This window comes from Topomyia yanbarensis, chromosome 1 (assembly GCF_030247195.1).
Source record: "Topomyia yanbarensis strain Yona2022 chromosome 1, ASM3024719v1, whole genome shotgun sequence".
NCBI classification, from domain to species: Eukaryota; Metazoa; Arthropoda; class Insecta; order Diptera; family Culicidae; genus Topomyia; species Topomyia yanbarensis.
Window position 1 is genome coordinate 144986241 of NC_080670.1, and position 19512 is coordinate 145005752.

A 19512-nucleotide genomic window follows, 5' to 3' on the forward strand; every position below is an offset into this window, starting at 1 on the left:
TTTACCGAAATCGATTCTAACACCCGCATGCGACGCTGAAGACCAGTTTTGAGAAGGAAGGCTCTTCCATAGTAGAAGCGTGATCTTCACGCATATTGAGAGTCTCATGATGTAGTCTTGTGCAGAGCATGTGTTGCAAAATAGTACGCAAGACATCCGTAGGCTCTCCCAATTGCTTCAGCACCTTTATATGCCTTTCAAAGTCGTCAACAAGTCCGTGCAAAGCGACAGGTGATTTTTCCCTCATTCGTGGTAGTTCCAGTAGCGCTGTGTCGTTTTTTAACAAGTACTCACTGAAATATCGAGCAACCAAAGCATCGCAGGCAAGAGAATAGTTTGCTGCGCTGATGAGTATTGACTCGACTATATGAGATGCCTCCCCTTTGACAGCTGCCCGTAAATAGTGAAATTTTTGTATGGCTGTTACGTCGGGATTGGCGTGAATTAGCGCAAGAAACGCCATGAAAGCCAACCCACTCTTGGTAGTCCCTAGCAAATTCAGAAAGAGATATTGTCGGCAGCTTTACTCCAGAGAGACCAAAGTGAAGTTGTGGTGGGGGGTTTAGAGGGAGCTCACTTATAGAATTAATTGTTGGAGGCAATTTCCAGACAGACTAGCTTTAATTTTGAAAAGTTTGGGTTCGATATCAGACTTGAACTGTAAGTTTCTCACCATCGTTTCGTTATATGTTTCCATCTCCTCCAGAGCCGTTTGAGTATCCTCCAGACCTTGCCAAAAAACCTCTAAGTTATACAACCAAATAGCCACTTGCAGGGCATCGCGGTCAACCACGTACCTCTGTAGGAACTGCTGGGCTCGGCTCAGTGACGCAAGCAATGTCGTTCGCCGAATGTTGAGCTGTTGCTTACTCTTAGCTCCATATATCATGAAAAAACTGAAAACAGGTGCAGCAGCGCTTACCCAACTCGGAAATATTCGACCTGACCAAGGCAGCAAAATGCCTTGAAATTTTCAAAAAGTATCTCTGGACAGACTCCAAAGTAGAGCTACGAGACCATTAGTATCCTTCAGTGAACGGTAACGCCTTTAGCTTCAACCGTCAGAGACGATGGAGGGAATCCGACAAAGTAGAAAGAGATCTAAACGTACTACCATAAATTGTTGAATATGTTGGACAGCTATTTCCCTGTCGCCTAATTCAGTTAAGGCTTGTAACATTTGTGATTGGGAGCAGTAAAAACGGTTCCGATCCACGAAATTGTGTGATGGCGGCTCCTTTCTTCCTATGAACAATTGGTTGATTTGTCCCACTAACGGTGTCTCGTGATGACAGATACGGTACGTGACAGTAAATTACCGTGTACAGGCCATAAAATCCTAGTCACGGCACCAAAGTTTGCTCAGAAACACAAAGCGTGTTTTCGTTTTTTTGGAACTAGCGTCAATCCGGCGCTAGTTTAATCCGTTAACTAAATTAATGTCGGATTCTGCTGAGGGGAAATCGACACGCCTCCAATAACTAATGGCGGCATCCAACTCAACCGGTGACTTTATTCGAACTCATTCATTCAGACAGATGATAATCGACGCTAATTTTATAGGTGCACGTTCATTCGAGAGTGAAAGAGACTACCAAGGAATGGTGCGACGGAGCGGAACACTGGAAACGAAACTTCACAGGGTGGTGCATTCTACCGGGTGCATAGCAACATCATCTGACCTATAACAACGTGTATTGCAATTCATAAGGGCCCCATCAAATTTTGGCCACATTTAGCGAGTTGCCGTTACAGCAAGAATGCACCCCCCCCCCCCCCCCACCAAACTACCAGATTACCCACCTAAATCTAAACTAAATAGAAGTGAAAAGGTCTAAGCACACTATTTGAATAGCCGAATTGTAACTATTTTTCCCTTCCCTTCGTGAGTATGGGTTCACCTGTAAATCAATTCTACTTCGGTTTTATTTAGCTATTATTTTCTTTGTGTTACGGGATGCAATGATATACCTATCTGTGCTTGTTTTGAAATACACCGCACGCAGGACGTGTTAGTACAGTTAAGCCGCAAGACTATACAAATGCATGCAACCAAAACCCCTTGAGTGAGGATAAAGGGAATGTTAACCTCTAAACATCTATCGTGTAACCACTTTCCACAATAATAGAATCGTATAAAGCTGAAACGCCCGTTTTTGAAGGCCCGCTGAGAGCAAAATAAAATAAACAAATGACCAAAAGAAAAACATTGAAAGCAAATGAGCGCCAGTGGAAGTTACTTTATGATGTTCGCGCAGCGAATGTAAGCTTTGACTAGTATATTGCCTAATGCATGTAAGGTATGTACGTTGATATGAGCGTATCGAGATTGTGAGTATATATTTAAGAAACTAAGTTGCTCAACGATAGACAAATATTAACATCAATAAATAGACACGTCAACATTTCTCTACATAAGCAAATGTTTCTCCGACATGTAGTTTGAATTTTGGTCGTGGAGAAACGTTTAATCTCAAGACAAACAGATGTGAGACAAATGTACGAAATGTGCACATCATCGCGTCATCAATTAGCCGCTCAGTAGCTTCAAATCTGTTTGCTTCATTTAGTTATCGATATGATGATCTCTTCTTGCCTGCTAACCTCATCTGATGGAAGTGACCCTGAGTCTGTGGTTGATGCGGTGGCTGCAGCTGGTGATGGGGTTGGCCTCCTTTGCGACCCGTGGCAAAAATGAAAATGAGTTAACTATTGCGTCATACACGTTGATGAAATATTTAATTTTATCTTGCTGGACAATTCCATGTAGCGCATATGAGATTAAGCAGAGCCGTGTGAAAAGTGATTACAAGTGACGGATGGAAATCGATTTGTGAGAATATGAAAAGAATGATACGATAGTGATAAGATGTGAAGAGTAGTAAACCAGTACCTTACAACACACACACTCAATATATAAAGTAATATTATTTCAAACTCTACTATATGAAGCGCTTACCGTGTGAATCAGGTTGGGCGATTTGCGCCGGCGAACTTCCGTGTGACAATAACCCTGTTTCATGACGCGACTGTTGTTGATTCTGCAGAGTAGAGTGATTATGCTGGTGCGTTGACTGCGGCAGACTAGTACTTGTATTGCTATTAACGCCGCCGTTTCTGTTAGTTGTGTCACTATTTGCATAATCACTGTGCATGTGTGATGGCTGCTGAATCGTTTGCATACGCCTAATTTTTGACGGCTTATAGGCAATACGTTGATATGAGACTCCTTGAATGAGCAACGCATGAACGAGAAATTTGATTAAGAACACATCAATATGAAGCATTAGTACAAATACGGTGTGATCATAGGTGTTCTGAAGCATTGATTACTTTAAAATGATGTAATAATCATTACTAATTTAGAATGTGCCCTACGAGTAATTCATATTTTCTATAAACGGAACAACATTTTGAGCAGAGCTGCAAACTTCTTGACTTGCAGAATACAATATAACTGAAGGCTAATTAGGGCGTCTAGTTATTTTTAAGGCTCAAGTTACCTCCTGGCTTGGTAGTGTGCGTAAGAAAAATTGTGCTCAGCTTTGCCACCAGATTATCTATTTAAACCTTTTCAAAACTCTAAAAGAAGAATATCAGTCGATTTATTAGATCATCACGATTTAATTCATGCAAAATACCTGCCGGGAAAGCCATCGGCTTAGCTGAATGGTGCTTTTGAAAATGTGACTGTGGTTTTTTCATTGCGCTGTTGTGTTGCGTACCCCAGCACGGTGTGGTAGTGTGACAAAAAATCACAGCCACTTTTTCAAAAGCACCATTTAGCGAAACCGATAGTTTTTCCAGCAGCTATTTTGTAGGATTTGAATCGTTATGATCTGATAAATCGGCTGATATTCTTCTTTTAGAGTTTTGAAAAGGTTTAAATGTATAATCCGGTGGCAAAGCTGAACACAATTTTTCCTACTCATACTACCCAGCGTTCAAAACTAACACATGCTCAAAAACCTATTTTAATCCACCTAGCGGTGCAATTGTGCCTTTCTCAATCATGAATCACGAGAATGTGTGCGTTGTTTATATTCATTAAAAGAGTTCGAGTTCTAAAATTTTGAAAAAAAACAGCCACGGTAATATTGAACTGAAAAAAGGTGCGAAATCGGCAAAGTCCCAAAAAGTCGATTTTTACAAAAAAAATTTTTTCGAGATAACATAAAATCTCGACGTTTCATGCATTTTAAAGATGTTTGGCATCAAAAATACGAATTCGATTTCTGAAATTTCATGGGGTCCCCCCTTTGAAAAAAAAAATTGAGTTCTGGCTTATATGGGAATTTCATATGTGACCGGACGATTTAGTCTATATTTCCGGACCCATATAAGCGATCCGTACGAAATTTTATAGACATCTGTGGGGATATTATAGCTATCATTTGGAACTAAGTTTGTGAAAATCGGCCCAACCATTTCAGGGAAACTGATGTGAGTTCGTAAATTTTGAAAGATGGCCGCTTTTCCCGGGCACTTCCGGAACCGTCTATGGTGGTCAATGTAGTCAACGAAAGTTTGGTTGGCCGTCGGTGACCTAGAACAACAAATTTAAGTTGTTTGAGAGACATTTTAGCGAAATTTTTACCTTTTTTGCTTTCATCGGAGTATCGGTTTGAATCACAATTTGCTATGTGATCGCACGCCACAACCTGTAACTCCGGAACCGGAAGTCGGATCGGGATGAAATTAAATAGCCATTTACGGGGACGCAATACCTTTCATTTGAGGCCAAGTTTAGTCGAATCGGTCTAGCCATCTCCGAGAAACCGATGTGACTGTTATTCTGAATTTAGATACTTCCGCCGGGGCTTCCGGAACCGAGGATGGTGGCCAATGTGGCCAAATAGACTTTGAATGGATGTTAGTGACCTAATACTACAAATCGAAGCAGTTGTGGTCATATTTCGGAAAATTTTTCACCTTTATACATTCATTGCAGAATTTATAAAAATCGACATTTTCTGCGTGTTCGTACTTATCACCCTGTAATTCCGGAACCGGAAGTCGGATCCATTAGAAATCCAATAGCAGCCTATGGGAATGTTGCACCTTTCATTTGAGACTAAGTTTGTCAAAATCGGTTCAGCCATCTCTGAGAAAAATGAGTGACATTTTTGGTCACATACACACACACATACACACACACATACATACATACACACATACATACACACACAGACATTTGCCGAACTCGACGAACTGAATCGAATGGTATATGTCACTCGGCCCTCCGGGCCTCCGTTAAAAAGTCGGTTTTCAGAGCAATTGCAATACCTTTCTATTGAGAAAGGCAAAAAGGTAACTTGAACCTTAAATAAATTGTATCATTATGGCAAGAGAACTACATTTAATTTCTTGAGGTATGTTGGTTTACTCGAAACCTAAGTATCAATAAAAGTTTTAGGAGCAGCTTCAAAAATGTTATAAAATAACGTTGCGGACAAATTTGATCCTCACTTATAAAATGTAAGAATTTTTAAAATCTTATAAAATAACAAAATCAACCTGTGATTGGGACCGATTTATACATGTTGCACGGCTTACCTCCTTGTTCGAAGTATTCGGTTGAATCCGATGGCGACTGGGCCCCATCAGCAATAAGATCTGGTTCCGAACTAGAAACGCACTGTACCATAGCCTGTAGAAATGGGACCGAATTGTAAAAATAAAATCTAGAATACAGTTCCAATGTATGAATACGCACCATGTTGACACTGTCCGCACTTCCAACACTTTTCTCGCTGGATGCACAGTCGGGGCTGTTCGGGCTATGCGTGGTTGTATCCGGAGGGGATGCTGTTCCGGAAAGGTACGTTGAAAGACTTTTCTGTTGCATCGGAGGCTGAGGTGTTGATGGTAGTGAAGGGCTATCATTTGTACTGCTAGTCGTACTACTACTATCTGTGCTAGTGTTTAGTGCAGCAGCGATCTGAACTGACTGTTGTACGATGTGTTGCTGTGGATGCTGTTGAACTAGAGTTGTATTCTGTTGAACGAATGAAGCAGCAGGTCCAGCCTGCTGTTGCGGAACAACGATGTTAACCGGTCCACCGTAAATTTGCGCACCCATTGGACTAACCTGGCCATTGTTGTTTACAATATACTGTTGACCAGTATTAGGCGAAAGAAAACTTTTCTGTTGGTGGGGACTATGCGCTCGAATTATCATTCCCTGGGGAGTGGTTATAATGCTGCCGCAAGGTGTAGCAACGTTTTGAATCTGAACCAATGTGGTATCGGGAGCCATAACGAAACCTGCTGGAAGTAGCACTTGTTGGCTTATAATATTGTAGGGCTGCGTAATGATTTGACCATTTTGCAAAAGAATCTGTTGCTGCTGTTGCGGCTGTTGTTGGGTTTTCTGTGGAACTATTGTTAGACCAGATATTCCCGGGCTCAGCTGGTAACTCTGTGTTTGGTACTGTGGAGTGATTTGCAGCATGGCACCAGATTGGTTGACAGATTGAATGGTTTGTTGCGCCTGTTGCGTTTGCTGTTGAGGCCCTACAACATGATTAGGTTGTTGCTGAAGCAGAAGACTGTTAGGCGATAAGAGCTGGTTATTTGTTGTATCACTACTTTTTCGTTTTTTCGCTCTCTTCTTAGAATCTGGTGAAATGAGTATTGGTCTTTGTTGGTTTTGCTGTTGAATGTACGACGTGGTTGTGCCGTCTTGATTGACAACTTGATTCACAATCGCATCTGATGCGGAATTATAATTAGGTTGTATAACAATACTGTTCGGAGGTAAACTGTTCAGCATGACCTGTTGCGGTATACCGACCCCAGCGCCAGTTTGCATAGTAGTTACTGCACTATTATTGGTATTGATTAATTGGTTAATATTGGATTGATTGGTAATTATACCAGAGTTTCCCCCATTTGATATCATTTTCGTGCCAATATTTGCTGATGAAGTCGCCGTCGAAATAATATTACCTGAATGCATGACTTGCGGATTGTTCGACGTTAGCATCTGTTGTCCAGATTGGATTACGTTCCCATTATTCAATATCACAGTCGATTGCATATTATTTGGGGAGCTGATCAAGAAGTTGGAATTTGCATTTGATTGCGAATGATGGATGATATTCGCTTGATGTTGAGTAATATTCTGCATTATTCCACTGTTGTTTGCGTTTGTGTTAGCTGACACAGTATTGATAGTACTTCCTGCTGGACTGGAGCCAGCCGGGGATCCAGCTACGTTCACATAATGAGAAGCATTATTACTCAAAACCGTCTGTTGCGGAATTATCATATTTTGTCCCAAATTCGACCCGGAACTATTCAAGTTATTGCTCGCTACAATTTGACCAGAATGCTTATTTGTATGAGAAGACATCACAATGATCTGACCATTAGAAGTCATTAAAACCTGCTGGGGTTGTGACATTATTTGGCCTTGTGGTGAATGATGCTGTGTAAAGTTGATCATATTTTGCGCGCCTGTATGGGCAGAATTGTGCACCACAAGTTTTTCCGATTTCACAAACCTTGATCCTTGACTGGTAGACTGAGTATCGTTTTCTGTTTCTCGTAGCCCAGTTTTAGCTATCTTAGCCACACTAGTACTAGTGACAGTCACAGGTTTACTATTTGCCTGTACCGATGTAATGGTATTACGAGGTACCGATGAGCTGCTAGCAAAAGCAACGGCGCTATTACGAACACATGGTGTCTTATGAGGACTGATACTGAAAGAACTTTGTACGAGACTCCTACTGGAATAAACATCAGGAGATTCAGCACGTATTCCAGCCACATTGACATTGAACAAAGGGCTACGATTTGAAGTTGATAATGTTCCCCCGTATCCGGGATCCTTCAAATCTGGTGTGCTTGAAGAAGTGGAAGTGACATCGGGTGTCCGGCTAGTACTGAACGTAATACTACTCGAAGAAATCGGAGAAGCTTGAGCTACTGTTACAAAACGAGTATTCGCTTTAGAAGACTCTTCATCTGCAATCGATTGTTGATGTTGCTGAAACAATTGAAGCTGCTCGTTATGTTGCCGTACCAACTGATTTTGTCGCTGCAGTTGCTGTTGAAACTGCAACTGTTGTTGAAGCTTCATATGACTAATATCACAGTTCTGCTGTATCTGGACCATACCGTTGGATACTTGGGTTAATGTTTGTGCAGCAGTCGATGTTGCGGTAGTTGTGTTAACTGCCTGGCATTCGATTCTCAATCTAACAGATTCTGGGGCATCACCTACTTCCAAGGGGTTATAGCTACTCATCACTTTAAGCTGAGGACTTTCCTGAGAAGAAGATGACCCATCAGGGCTGTGTAAGGTGGAAATTGAGCTATGCAAAATAGCTGTTTGTTGATTCAAGTACCCTGTCGGATCATCCTTGAAATTAGGTCGTTTTTTGGTTGTACATTTCGGTTTGGAATTTTCCCCCGTCATGCATGCAACGGGTTGATTTGATGGCTCACTCGTTATATTACTACTTTTGACTATCTGCTCGTTTTGATTTACACTTTGTACGGGAGTTTTGACTGGCACTGAACTTGAAGAAGACTGTATTTGACGTTGGTTCGCTGGAACTGATGCTAGTGATGCCGAATTCGATGAAGTGGAAGTGTGCTTACGCCATGGCGGAGTTTTCGAAAGTGGAATACTGATCATCTCTCTGTCGTGCTGTTGAGCTGGTATGTGGGGATCTGCTAAGATTCCGTCTGGTGCTTCAGTCGGAACTTCATCTCCGAGCACTTTCTGATTAAAATGCGTGTTGGCCGGGAACGTTGACCTCCCTACACTGCCGATGGTTGGGTTCGTTTCTGACACTAAAACACCTGAAATATATGCAATTGTTTTGATTATTTCTTTTGTTTATTGGCGACTTTATGATACTTTATCGGAAGCGTCTCTATAGGAGAACGTGTTGTACCTTGGATGGAAATGTAACCGGGAAATGTTATTAGATACGTATTCGCCCTTAGCACAGCTTTTTTGTTTTATAGATATTCATCAAATTACCAGGCAAAGAAAACTATAATAAACCGTATCCTGTTTCAAAAACTTTCTATGGTGCTTCTTATATGGTCGGTGTTAAGTCAGACCGGACTAAGTGACAAAATATTGATTTCGAGACAAACTCCAATTAATTAATATCCAATTATAAGTTGCGTAAATGATAATGAATTGCCATACATATATTCTTGGGCAGGCATAGCTGTTATCTTGATATTTGCGAGAAGCAGAAAATAGCACTGTTAATTTTATCTAGAGGAGATTTTTGTAATGATGTAATTTTAACGTGAGAAATACGGTGCTTTCCGAAAACAATTATTTGACTAGAAAAACGAAACATGATTCGAAACGACGTTCAAACAGGTACAAAAACATCGTTCACCCAAACGCAAAGAATAAACATATAGGGTGATGAGCCTATTTGCGCCATGTTTGTATTATCACCCAACCCATTTGAAGCCGTTGGTTAGAGCAGTATCTGCCATCTTTGTTCAACGCATTGAGTCAAATGCTTGCGCAACAATAGGGGCACTCGATTCGAGTTTTCATTGTGCTCAAACACGAGAATTTTACTGTTTTCAACGTATTTGTGGTTCTTGGTTCTTAACAACGAAGCAAAGCGGTTGATGTCAATTTTGAAGCATTCCATTGATTATAAGGCAAGAAATTACCGAATTAGTGAGGCACCTTGCTTAGTATGGTAAAAATAGGCTTATCACCCTACTTTAATTTATTAATCATTACCGGTTTTGACATTAACATCCAGCTTCTTCCCCCGTCGTGTCAATTCTACTTTTTCCATTATCCTTGCATGATGCAGACAGAAATTATTAGGTATGTTGGTCTTTCCATCCAGTGTCGAATTAGGAACCTGTTTGGAGGAAATTTAAGAATATTAGATAATCTGAGTAGTTTTACATGACATTTCAATTGTAGTTGCTATTTTTATTTAGTTTAACCCCTTGACCTTAAATCATTAAATTTACCTGCATATTTTTCATATTATCCAGCTCTGGTAATAGCAACGTAACAGTCGGTACACTCCCTTTTTTATTTTCTTGTGAACCCGAAACTTGAATGAATTTGAAATATCGGATATTTGATATCCAATCATTTTTTTAAAAAAATTTCCGTACAATAATGCAATGTTATTTGAACATTTTTCAAAATTTTCATTGCAAACCATTGAAAATTGAACGAATGACAGAAAATCTCCGAAAGCACCTTGAAAAAATGCGGTGTGCGCAACTTTTTATAAAATTATTATTATTATTATTATTATTATTATTATTATTATTATTATTATTATTATTATTATTATTATTATTATTATTATTATTATTATTATTATTATTATTATTATTATTATTATTATTATTATTATTATTATTATTATTATTATTATTATTATTATTATTATTATTATTATTATTATTATTATTATTATTATTATTATTATTATTATTATTATTATTATTATTATTATTATTATTATTATTATTATTATTATTATTATTATTATTATTATTATTATTATTATTCCAAAAACATGATAGCCGTTTTTAAGTGAAAATTGGATTTTTGGCTTCAAAGCGGGGCGAAAAATTCAGGAATCGGAAAGAAAATAAAATCTGTAGTTACCTTGGGAGTTATATGGATAAAAAATTGTGCAAAATTCGAAACAATTGACCCATATAACTAAACATTGATCGAAATAACGAAAATTTAGCTCAGTAAACTGATTGTGGGTGACTTTGAGCAACTAAAAAAGATTGCTTGCTGCGAGCATTTTACGCAGGATTATCATGTCTACGTGCCCTCACGAGCAGTTGAAATTGAAGGTGTAATCACCGATACGGAACTGCCATGCGAAGATCTGCTGAAATAATTGTTTGAGATATTTGAAAACCCCATCTTTCAACCAATGAACATTCTGGAACGCCAGCTCTGTCTGCTGGACCATGAACTGTTTCCGTTGGACGATGACGTTTGTACACTACACAATCAACTATGCCACGGTGTGGAGAATGCGGAGCTGCTGAGAAGTGTCCTTACTGTGAGGAAACTCAACATGATATTTCGATATGTCCCGCGTAAAAATTACACGAAGAAAAACTTAAACGTTTTCTTAACTAACGCTCCAAACGGTCTTCTGCAGAAATGTTAAAGAGAGTTACGCTACCAACCACGAAAAACCGTTTTGCTTCGTTATCCAATAACGAGGGCGTTTATGACGATCCATAAAATATTCTGCGGTTCTAGCAAGAGAAAAAACATCTGGATGGAGAAAAGGAGTACTCTTGGAGAACAAAATGAATTATTCATTTCATGGAATCTACGTCTTCTTAACACCACGCATCGAAGTTGTCTTTGCATTGCTTCCATCACTATTTCACCTATGGAATTTTGGTTGGGTAACGATAGCTTAGTGATATCCCAGAACACCTACTTGCAACGCAGGAATACGTGAATGCCTCACAACCAGCGGGCATAAGTGCGACTGATTTGTCCCTATGCTCGACCTTGCCGCAATTTGATTGCATGTGGGCGATGATTACAAATCCACATGGTAGCTATAGCAATTTCAATCACTAACGTCTGGCAACAGTCGGAAACAATCAACGTTTCGTAATACAGATATCACATATCTACTTGCTTGATTCTCGACACCGCCATTCAAGCTCCGGACAAACGAGTGCCCACGAATCGTCTCCTACTCCATGGTGGGACAAAGAATGATCAGAGGTATGCGCGAAAAAGTCATCCGAATACAAGGACTTTTAGAACGTCGGATCACCGATAAAATACACAACGTTACAATTGAAAGTGAAAAACTTGAAGAAAGCCAAAAACGGCACCGACTGGTTGAAGGGTTAACGCGAGGAACATCGATAAGTACTCTTCGGACCAGACGTAGGCGTCATCGAAACAGTGCTAAGGGGCAATGCATAAATGACGTAGCATTTTAGGGGGTAGGGAGGGTATACCTAATTTGTGACGAAGTGTGACGTGGGGGAGGGTAGGGTCAGGAGTTGTGCGACGTAGCATCAAGTTTAAATTTTTTAAGAGTAGAGAAAACAATTTAATGTCCCTCCATTCTCAACAGAAATAAATTTAAATTCACACAAGTGAAAAGTAAGCGTTTTTAATGTGGTTAATTTTACGATTCCCGGAATTACAAGCTCGCAAAAAACAACGAAACATTTTGTATGCGGAATTAACTTACTACATTAGTTAGCTTATGTTACTAACTGGTAGACTTAGTTTGATAGCTGAATTAAATTTTCTCTTCGGATTCAACCAAACAAAATTTAGTAATTTAGATGAATGCTTCATAGAATCAGGATTTTCAACCGAGAGAACTTCTTTTCATGCCCCATGACATATAAAATTCAAAACAAAACTGTAAACACTATATTTGTGAAGAAATGGGCTTATTTTGTACGCAATTTGCTGTTATAATGAAAATGCTGATAAAAGCCGTCAAACATGTTGTAAGGAGATGTATTTAAAAGAATTGAAAAACATATGTAATTTTTTTCATCCCCCGGCAGCGTTGCGCAAGGAGGGGGGGGGGGGGGTGTAGGAAAATGCTACGTTATTTACAAGGGGGAGGTTTGAGTTTTGTGACCAAATGCTACAAGGGGGGAGGGAGGGGTCGAAAATCGTCGAAAAAAAGCTACGTCATTTGTGTACGGCCCCTAACGAATGCGTAAAATATTCAAATCACTAGATTGCGCTAAGTTGGGCTGTCCAGACTATGTTGTAGTGATCTGTGTCGGCACAGAAGCCCTATTGCATCGCGTCTGATACCGCGAACGCATTATAGTTTCCGATAACTGCAATTTTAAAATTGCTCATAGATAAAGAGATAGCAGTATGAGAAAGCTAATTAACTTTTCCGTGTATGTGTGAATTACTAACCTCCGGAGATTTTCAGCAATGTAATTGTATCACCGACGAACCGACGTGACAGAGACATTCGAAAAGTGTCCCATACAAAATAACTATTGTTTTGAAATGAAGCGATCACTACTGCCAAACTGCGACAGATCGCTCCCCCATGTTTGAATCTGGGCAGGTTTGTCGATAAGTATATTGATATTACAGAAGGTGTGCAATTCCCTCAGCTGCATATGTAGTGGTAATATGCATCAAAATAATATTCCGAACTCATGAAAAATGCATGTATTCTGTTACTTTTTTTTTTTTTTTAGTCACGTTAATAAAAATAAAGTAAAAAAAAAAATGTTACTTTTTTGCTTGTAACGGACAGTTTTGTTAAATAGTACATACATAGGATAACAAAAAGCTGCAAAAACGATCTTCAACATGCTAAAAGAAAGTTTGTTCGTTCTAGCATACCTGGTACAACGTCGACATACCTCGTTTTTTGCGTACTGTTTTGTTAGGGGCCGTACACAAATGACGTAGCTTTTTTCGACGATTTTCGACCCCTCCCTCCCCCCTCGTAGCATTTGGTCACAAAACTCAAACCTCCCCCTTGTAAATAACGTAGCATTTTCCTACACCCCCCCCCCCCTCCTTGCGCTACGCTGCCGGGGGATGAAAAAAATTACATATGTTTTTCAATTCTTTTAAATACATCTCCTTACAACATGTTTGACGGCTTTTATCAGCATTTTCATTATAACAGCAAATTGCGTACAAAATAAGCCCATTTCTTCACAAATATAGGGTTTACAGTTTTGTTTTGAATTTTATATGTCATGGGGCATGAAAAGAAGTTCTCTCGGTTGAAAATCCTGATTCTATGAAGCATTCATCTAAATTACTAAATTTTGTTTGGTTGAATCCGAAGAGAAAATTTAATTTAGCTATCAAACTAAGTCTACCAGTTAGTAACATAAGCTAACTAATGTAGTAAGTTAATTCCGCATACAAAATGTTTCGTTGTTTTTTGCGAGCTTGTAATTCCGGGAATCGTAAAATTAACCACATTAAAAACGCTTACTTTTCACTTGTGTGAATTTAAATTTATTTCTGTTGAGAATGGAGGAACATTAAATTGTTTTCTCTACTCTTAAAAAATTTAAACTTGATGCTACGTCGCACAACTCCTGACCCTACCCTCCCCCACGTCACACTTCGTCACAAATTAGGTATACCCTCCCTACCCCCTAAAATGCTACGTCATTTATGCATTGCCCCTTATCGACGAAGACTACCACGCGAACCATTATGCAGATGCCGCTAGTGCAACATCGTATTACAATTTAAACAATTAGGACAATATCTGGCGCATTTTTTGTTCCATGTGGCACGTCGGTTCGTCGGTGATTGTATACCTTTACTTTCGGTCGGTGCAATAAAACGACAATCGAAATTCTTCCATTTCCCGAAACTAAAATTTACATTATAAATCGGGCCGAAATGAAATCATACATCACCTATTATAAAATGTCGGTATTAATCTTCCGGCGCAAGTACACTGATAGCCGTAACACAAAAGCGTATCAACAGTTTTTAAATCGGACTAACTTTTAAACCGGCCTAAAATATTTGGTAAGCTTTAACCAAACGATGCTGTCATTTATATGGCTGCGTTCTAATCTGCGTTACACGACAATGTTAAAAAACAACAAATTCAAGTTAAAGAAAATAAGTAAATTAGACAACATGGTGAATTATTTTTCATTCCGATATTTTAATGCAGTAAAATAGCTTTTCTTCGTTCCATAGCGTGTGAAAACAATTTTGTCAACTTGTAGCCGATATGTTTCTGAACTTAGAACTTTAACGTTTTGGATAGTTGATAGTTGGCCGATGATGTACAGCACTTTGTAGTGACATAATATTGAATACGCAAAAGAAAATAAATTGGTATATATGCATGTTTTTATTCAGTTTGAATAGGCGCTCGTCAAGTTAGAAGTGGCTGAACCATCGGTTGTAATTGGTGCCATGACAGTTATTTCTCGACAAACATATGATTACGGATTAAAGGCCAACTGTCAAAATTCTCTTTGAAAAGAAATTCCGGACAAACCGTTACAGGCTAAACACAGTTCATAGCAGTTAATGGAATAGAAAATTTTTATCTTTTGTTTACGACTAACATCTGTGATTGGCGAGTAACGGTTTGTCCGGAATTTCCTTCCAAATAGAATTTTGACAGTTGGCTTTTAAGCTGTAATCGTATGTTTGTCGAGATTTCAAACTTTGATTAAAAAATTGGTTAAAATATTTCAATTTAAACTCAAAATGAACTGTGAATGTCATTCTAATTGAACATGATATCTAATAGGTATTACCTATCGACGTGGGGGAGAACAGTAATATTCGTTTCAAGCGAATTTTCAAAGTTTGGAATAAATAACAATTATCAATAAAGGTCTCCGAATTAAAATTGTACACGTTTTTCAGCGAGGCTTAAATAAAAAGTAAACAACGATCAAACAAAAAATTAAACTTTGACAGAATGATCATTTTACATTCACAAGTGTTATATTTCATATTTTTGTTTGCACTGTGGCAGACAGATAATATAGATATATTTCTGTACTGCATCAATGCAAATTAGAACGTTTTTATTTGCTAACAAAATTTCTATGATTTTATGAATAAAATAATAAGTACATTAAACCAGAAATGAGAGTTTTAAGCATTCTAGCAAAATATATTTTTAGGATCACACTGTAACTATTTGTGCCATTTATACGCAATTTTCCTTCAAACAAACGTATGATCATTACAACAACTGACAGAATCTTTACCTGTTTAATTATTTCTAGAGTTAATTAATATTTTAATCTGACGTATTCCAAATTTATGTCGTATTATTTTCTGAATCGCGGCTCAAGCCATATTTTGGAAAAGTAGATAAGGTAGATATATGTACCAATGGTTCAGAACTATTAATGTATATGTCAAACATCGAAATAAATATATTGATCACCGTTGTGTTCGCAATAAATTTCAAAATATTTTGTATTTAGATGTTTTATGTGATTTTATTCTTTTTGGAACAATGCACATGTTAAAAATACTTTGCTGAAAATGAAGTAATTTAAATTATCGGCACGATTACCTAATCAATCCTGAAATACCAAAAGTTCAGCAATTGAGCTGAGAATTTGACAATTTCAAAAGCTGATTTTCGGCAAAGTCAATCTGTCATATGGGTTAAATCCAGATTGCTGAGCTTTCAACATCTTGGATTGCTAAAACGTTCAGTTCAACGAAATTTTCCGACGTCATGCAAAAATTGAGAAAGCTTCAAATCCCGGTTACAATATAATAAATTACAATCAATTACTTCATATAGTCTGTAATCTCTCTGATAATGAATTGACAAATATAAGTTTACAAATTGAACCTGACACTGGAAGCAGACAGTGAATCTTCAGGAGGCACCTCGACAAAATGCGGTGTAAACCGTAACTCAAAATTTCCTGGACCAATCGTACTGAGTTTTGCACAGTTTTTCTTCTTTACATCATTGCGCAGATAACTACAAGAGCTTTGTTGCAAAATGCTTAATATTATTTTTTTTACAATAGCATTTTCATCGTTTTTTAGCAATAGTCGGACTTTGGCTTCAAAGTGCTACAAAAAAATCGAAAATCGACCAAAAAACAAAAGCTCCCTCAGTTACTTGTGGAATGACGTGAAAGACAACTGTGCAAATGTCTCAATGATTGCTCCAGTAAATTTTGACTGAAGCTGACTGAAGTCCAGCTAGCTGACTGAATAGACAAACAATCTTTGTATCCAAAAAAATTAAGGAATCCAATTTTTTGCCGATAATACCTTACACAACCCCCTTTATGTTCCGATACGATTTAGGCGATTCTTCCGCATTCAACTTTTTGTGTCATTTTTCCAAGTCATCTGTCCAGTCTCAACTCTCACAACTCTTTCATACCCTGTGCATATCTGTTCAATCACTAAGAATTAAACGACAATTTATTCTACAGTGGAAATGCCAATCGTCCAAGACATGGTGCAAAATCATAAATAGTGAAACAATATAAGCAAGCTTTGATATTATTTAAATAACGATCAAAATGAGAATATTTGTAGCAGATTATAGATCATATTAAAAAGTGTTATTTATAACTTGACTTTATTAACAATCTTTTATTTAATCATAGTTTAGACTCATTCGAAAGCAGTAAAAATGTATATAAACTTCCACATGCTTATTGTATTCTTTGTGAGACAAAAATGGCATTTAAAACTCGATTATACCTGTTTTTCATACGGGATAAAACTTGCTTACTTGCCCTCATATGGTTTGTGTGCAACATGGGCTATAAATCATTACCTCTAAGTGACCATGAACAGATGTCTTCAGTAGAATTTATAGAAACCTTTTTCTTTAAAAAAAATAGATTAATTATATCTTCTTAAAAAGGAAATTTCGCCAAAAGATGGCGCTTTTTATACACATAAGCATTGTAGAACATGTCAGTCGGCAGTCACTAAGAGTAACGAAAATAAGGAGCGGGTTGTATGCTTATCATTATTTCTTGTAAGTTTGGTATTGATTATTCCCGGTCGACGGTCGCAACCGTGGTGATCAGCGATTTTCTTCCACTCGCAATCTAACTATACGGAGATTTGACAAAGGAATGCGTTTGGGTGATGCGGAAATCCATGTAATTTTACTAATGTTTAGAAGTATGAAACTTAAAAAACCAACTTTTTTTGTCTTATTTGACAGTTGTAGGGGAGCCCGAGGCTAGTTGGCGGTTGGGGTAAGTTGGCGGAATCCCTTTTTATCTGTCTTTATTAGACGTATAGCGCTAGCTCTCTTTGTGTACCTCAAGTTATGTGAAACCCATTATCCAATGTAAAGTCAATTTAATGACCTATGCTGTCGGAGCCGACAGTCGGCTCCGACAGCATAGGTCATTAAATTGACTTTACGCTTGTCCGGACATGCCGCAGACTCAGGTGATTCGCATTTAATGCCAAAAGATCCTGACTACTGCGCTGCAGAAGACAAAAAGCTAAGTAACCGGGAAACTCTAAGCTTGTTCATTGACCCTACTCCACGCTTTTCTAAACTTTCTTACTTCAAATCCTTGCTCTCCCTTGAGTACTATGGCTCTTAATATTTGAAAAATACTTCACCTTCCAGTCCCTTGCTAATTATATGTCGTTACAATATAAACAAGGAAAAAGATTGACTCACTATAAGTCGTTAATAAAAAAGAAAAAAAAAGGAAAAAATAGTTTTGCCTTTCTCAATAGAAAGGTATTGCAATTGCTCTGAAAACCGACTTTTTAACGGAGGCCCGGAGGGCCGAGTGACATATACCATTCTATTCAGTTCGTCGAGTTCGGCAAATGTCTGTGTGTGTGTATGTATGTGTGTGTGTGTATGTATGTGTGTGCGTGTGTATGTGCGTCTGTGTGTGTGTACGCGAACACAATCTCACTCACTTTTCTCAGAGATGGATGAACCAATTTTTACAAACTTAGTCTCAAATGAAAGGTGCAACGTTCCCATAGGCTGCTATTGAATTTCTAATGGATCCGACTTCCGGTTCCGGAATTACAGGGTGATGAGTACGATCACGCAGAAAACGTCGATTTTAAGAAATTCTGCAATGAATGTATAATGGTGAAAATTTTTCCAAAATGTGACCACAACTGCTTCGATTTGTAGTACTAGGTCATTAACAGCCATTCAAAGTCTCTTTGGTCACATTGGCCACCATCATCGGTTCCGGAAGCCCCGGCGGAAGTATCCAAATTCAGACTAACAGTCACATCGGTTTCTCGGAGGTGGCTAGACCGAATCAACCAAACTTAGTCTCAAATGAAAGATGTTGCGTCCCCGTAAATGGCTATTAAATTTTATTCCCAACCGACTTCCGGTTCCGGAGTTACGGGTTGTGGCGTGCGATCACATAGCAAATTGTGATTCAAACCGATACTCCGATGGAAGCAAAAAAGGTAAAAATTTCGCTAAAATGTCTCTCAAATAACTTAACTTTGCAGTTCTAGGTCACCGACGGCCAAACAAACTTTCGTTGACTACATTGACCACCATAGACGGTTCCGGAAGTGCCCGGGAAAAGCGGCCATCTTTCATAACTAGCAAACTCATATCAGTTTCTCGGAAATGGTTGGGCCGATTTTCACAAACTTGGTCCCAAATGATAGCTATATTATCCCCACAGATGTCTGTAAAATTTCGCACGGATCGCTCGTATGGTTCCGGAAATATAGACTGAACGGTCCGGTCACACAATTCAATTTAATGACCTATGCTGTCGGAGCCGACAGTCGGCTCCGACAGCATAGGTCATTAAATTGACTTTACGCTTGTCCGGACATGCCGCAGACTCAGGTGATTCGCATTTAATGCCAAAAGATCCTGACTACTGCGCTGCAGAAGACAAAAAGCTAAGTAACCGGGAAACTCTAAGCTTGTTCATTGACCCTACTCCACGCTTTTCTAAACTTTCTTACTTCAAATCCTTGCTCTCCCTTGAGTACTATGGCTCTTAATATTTGAAAAATACTTCACCTTCCAGTCC

The 19512-nt window shown here is 38.5% G+C and overlaps 1 protein-coding gene across 4 annotated transcripts in view; it reads right to left on the bottom strand.

The window, feature by feature from the left end:
- The window catches only part of LOC131676271 (methyl-CpG-binding domain protein 5), a 106609-nt gene that overhangs the window by 14582 nt on the left and 72515 nt on the right, over positions 1-19512 (bottom strand). For 2 of the 4 annotated variants that reach the window (XM_058955400.1, XM_058955407.1), the window contains exons 4-8: positions 9740-9866; positions 5717-8817; positions 5557-5650; positions 2960-3229; positions 2605-2674 (exon numbers count right to left, since the gene is read on the bottom strand). In XM_058955400.1, coding sequence (XP_058811383.1) covers positions 2605-2674; positions 2960-3229; positions 5557-5650; positions 5717-8817; positions 9740-9866 — 3662 coding nt within the window. The remainder of the gene's footprint in view (positions 1-2604; positions 2675-2959; positions 3230-5556; positions 5651-5716; positions 8818-9739; positions 9867-19512) is intronic. The other 2 variants (XM_058955393.1, XM_058955414.1) reach the window with 1 other exon arrangement.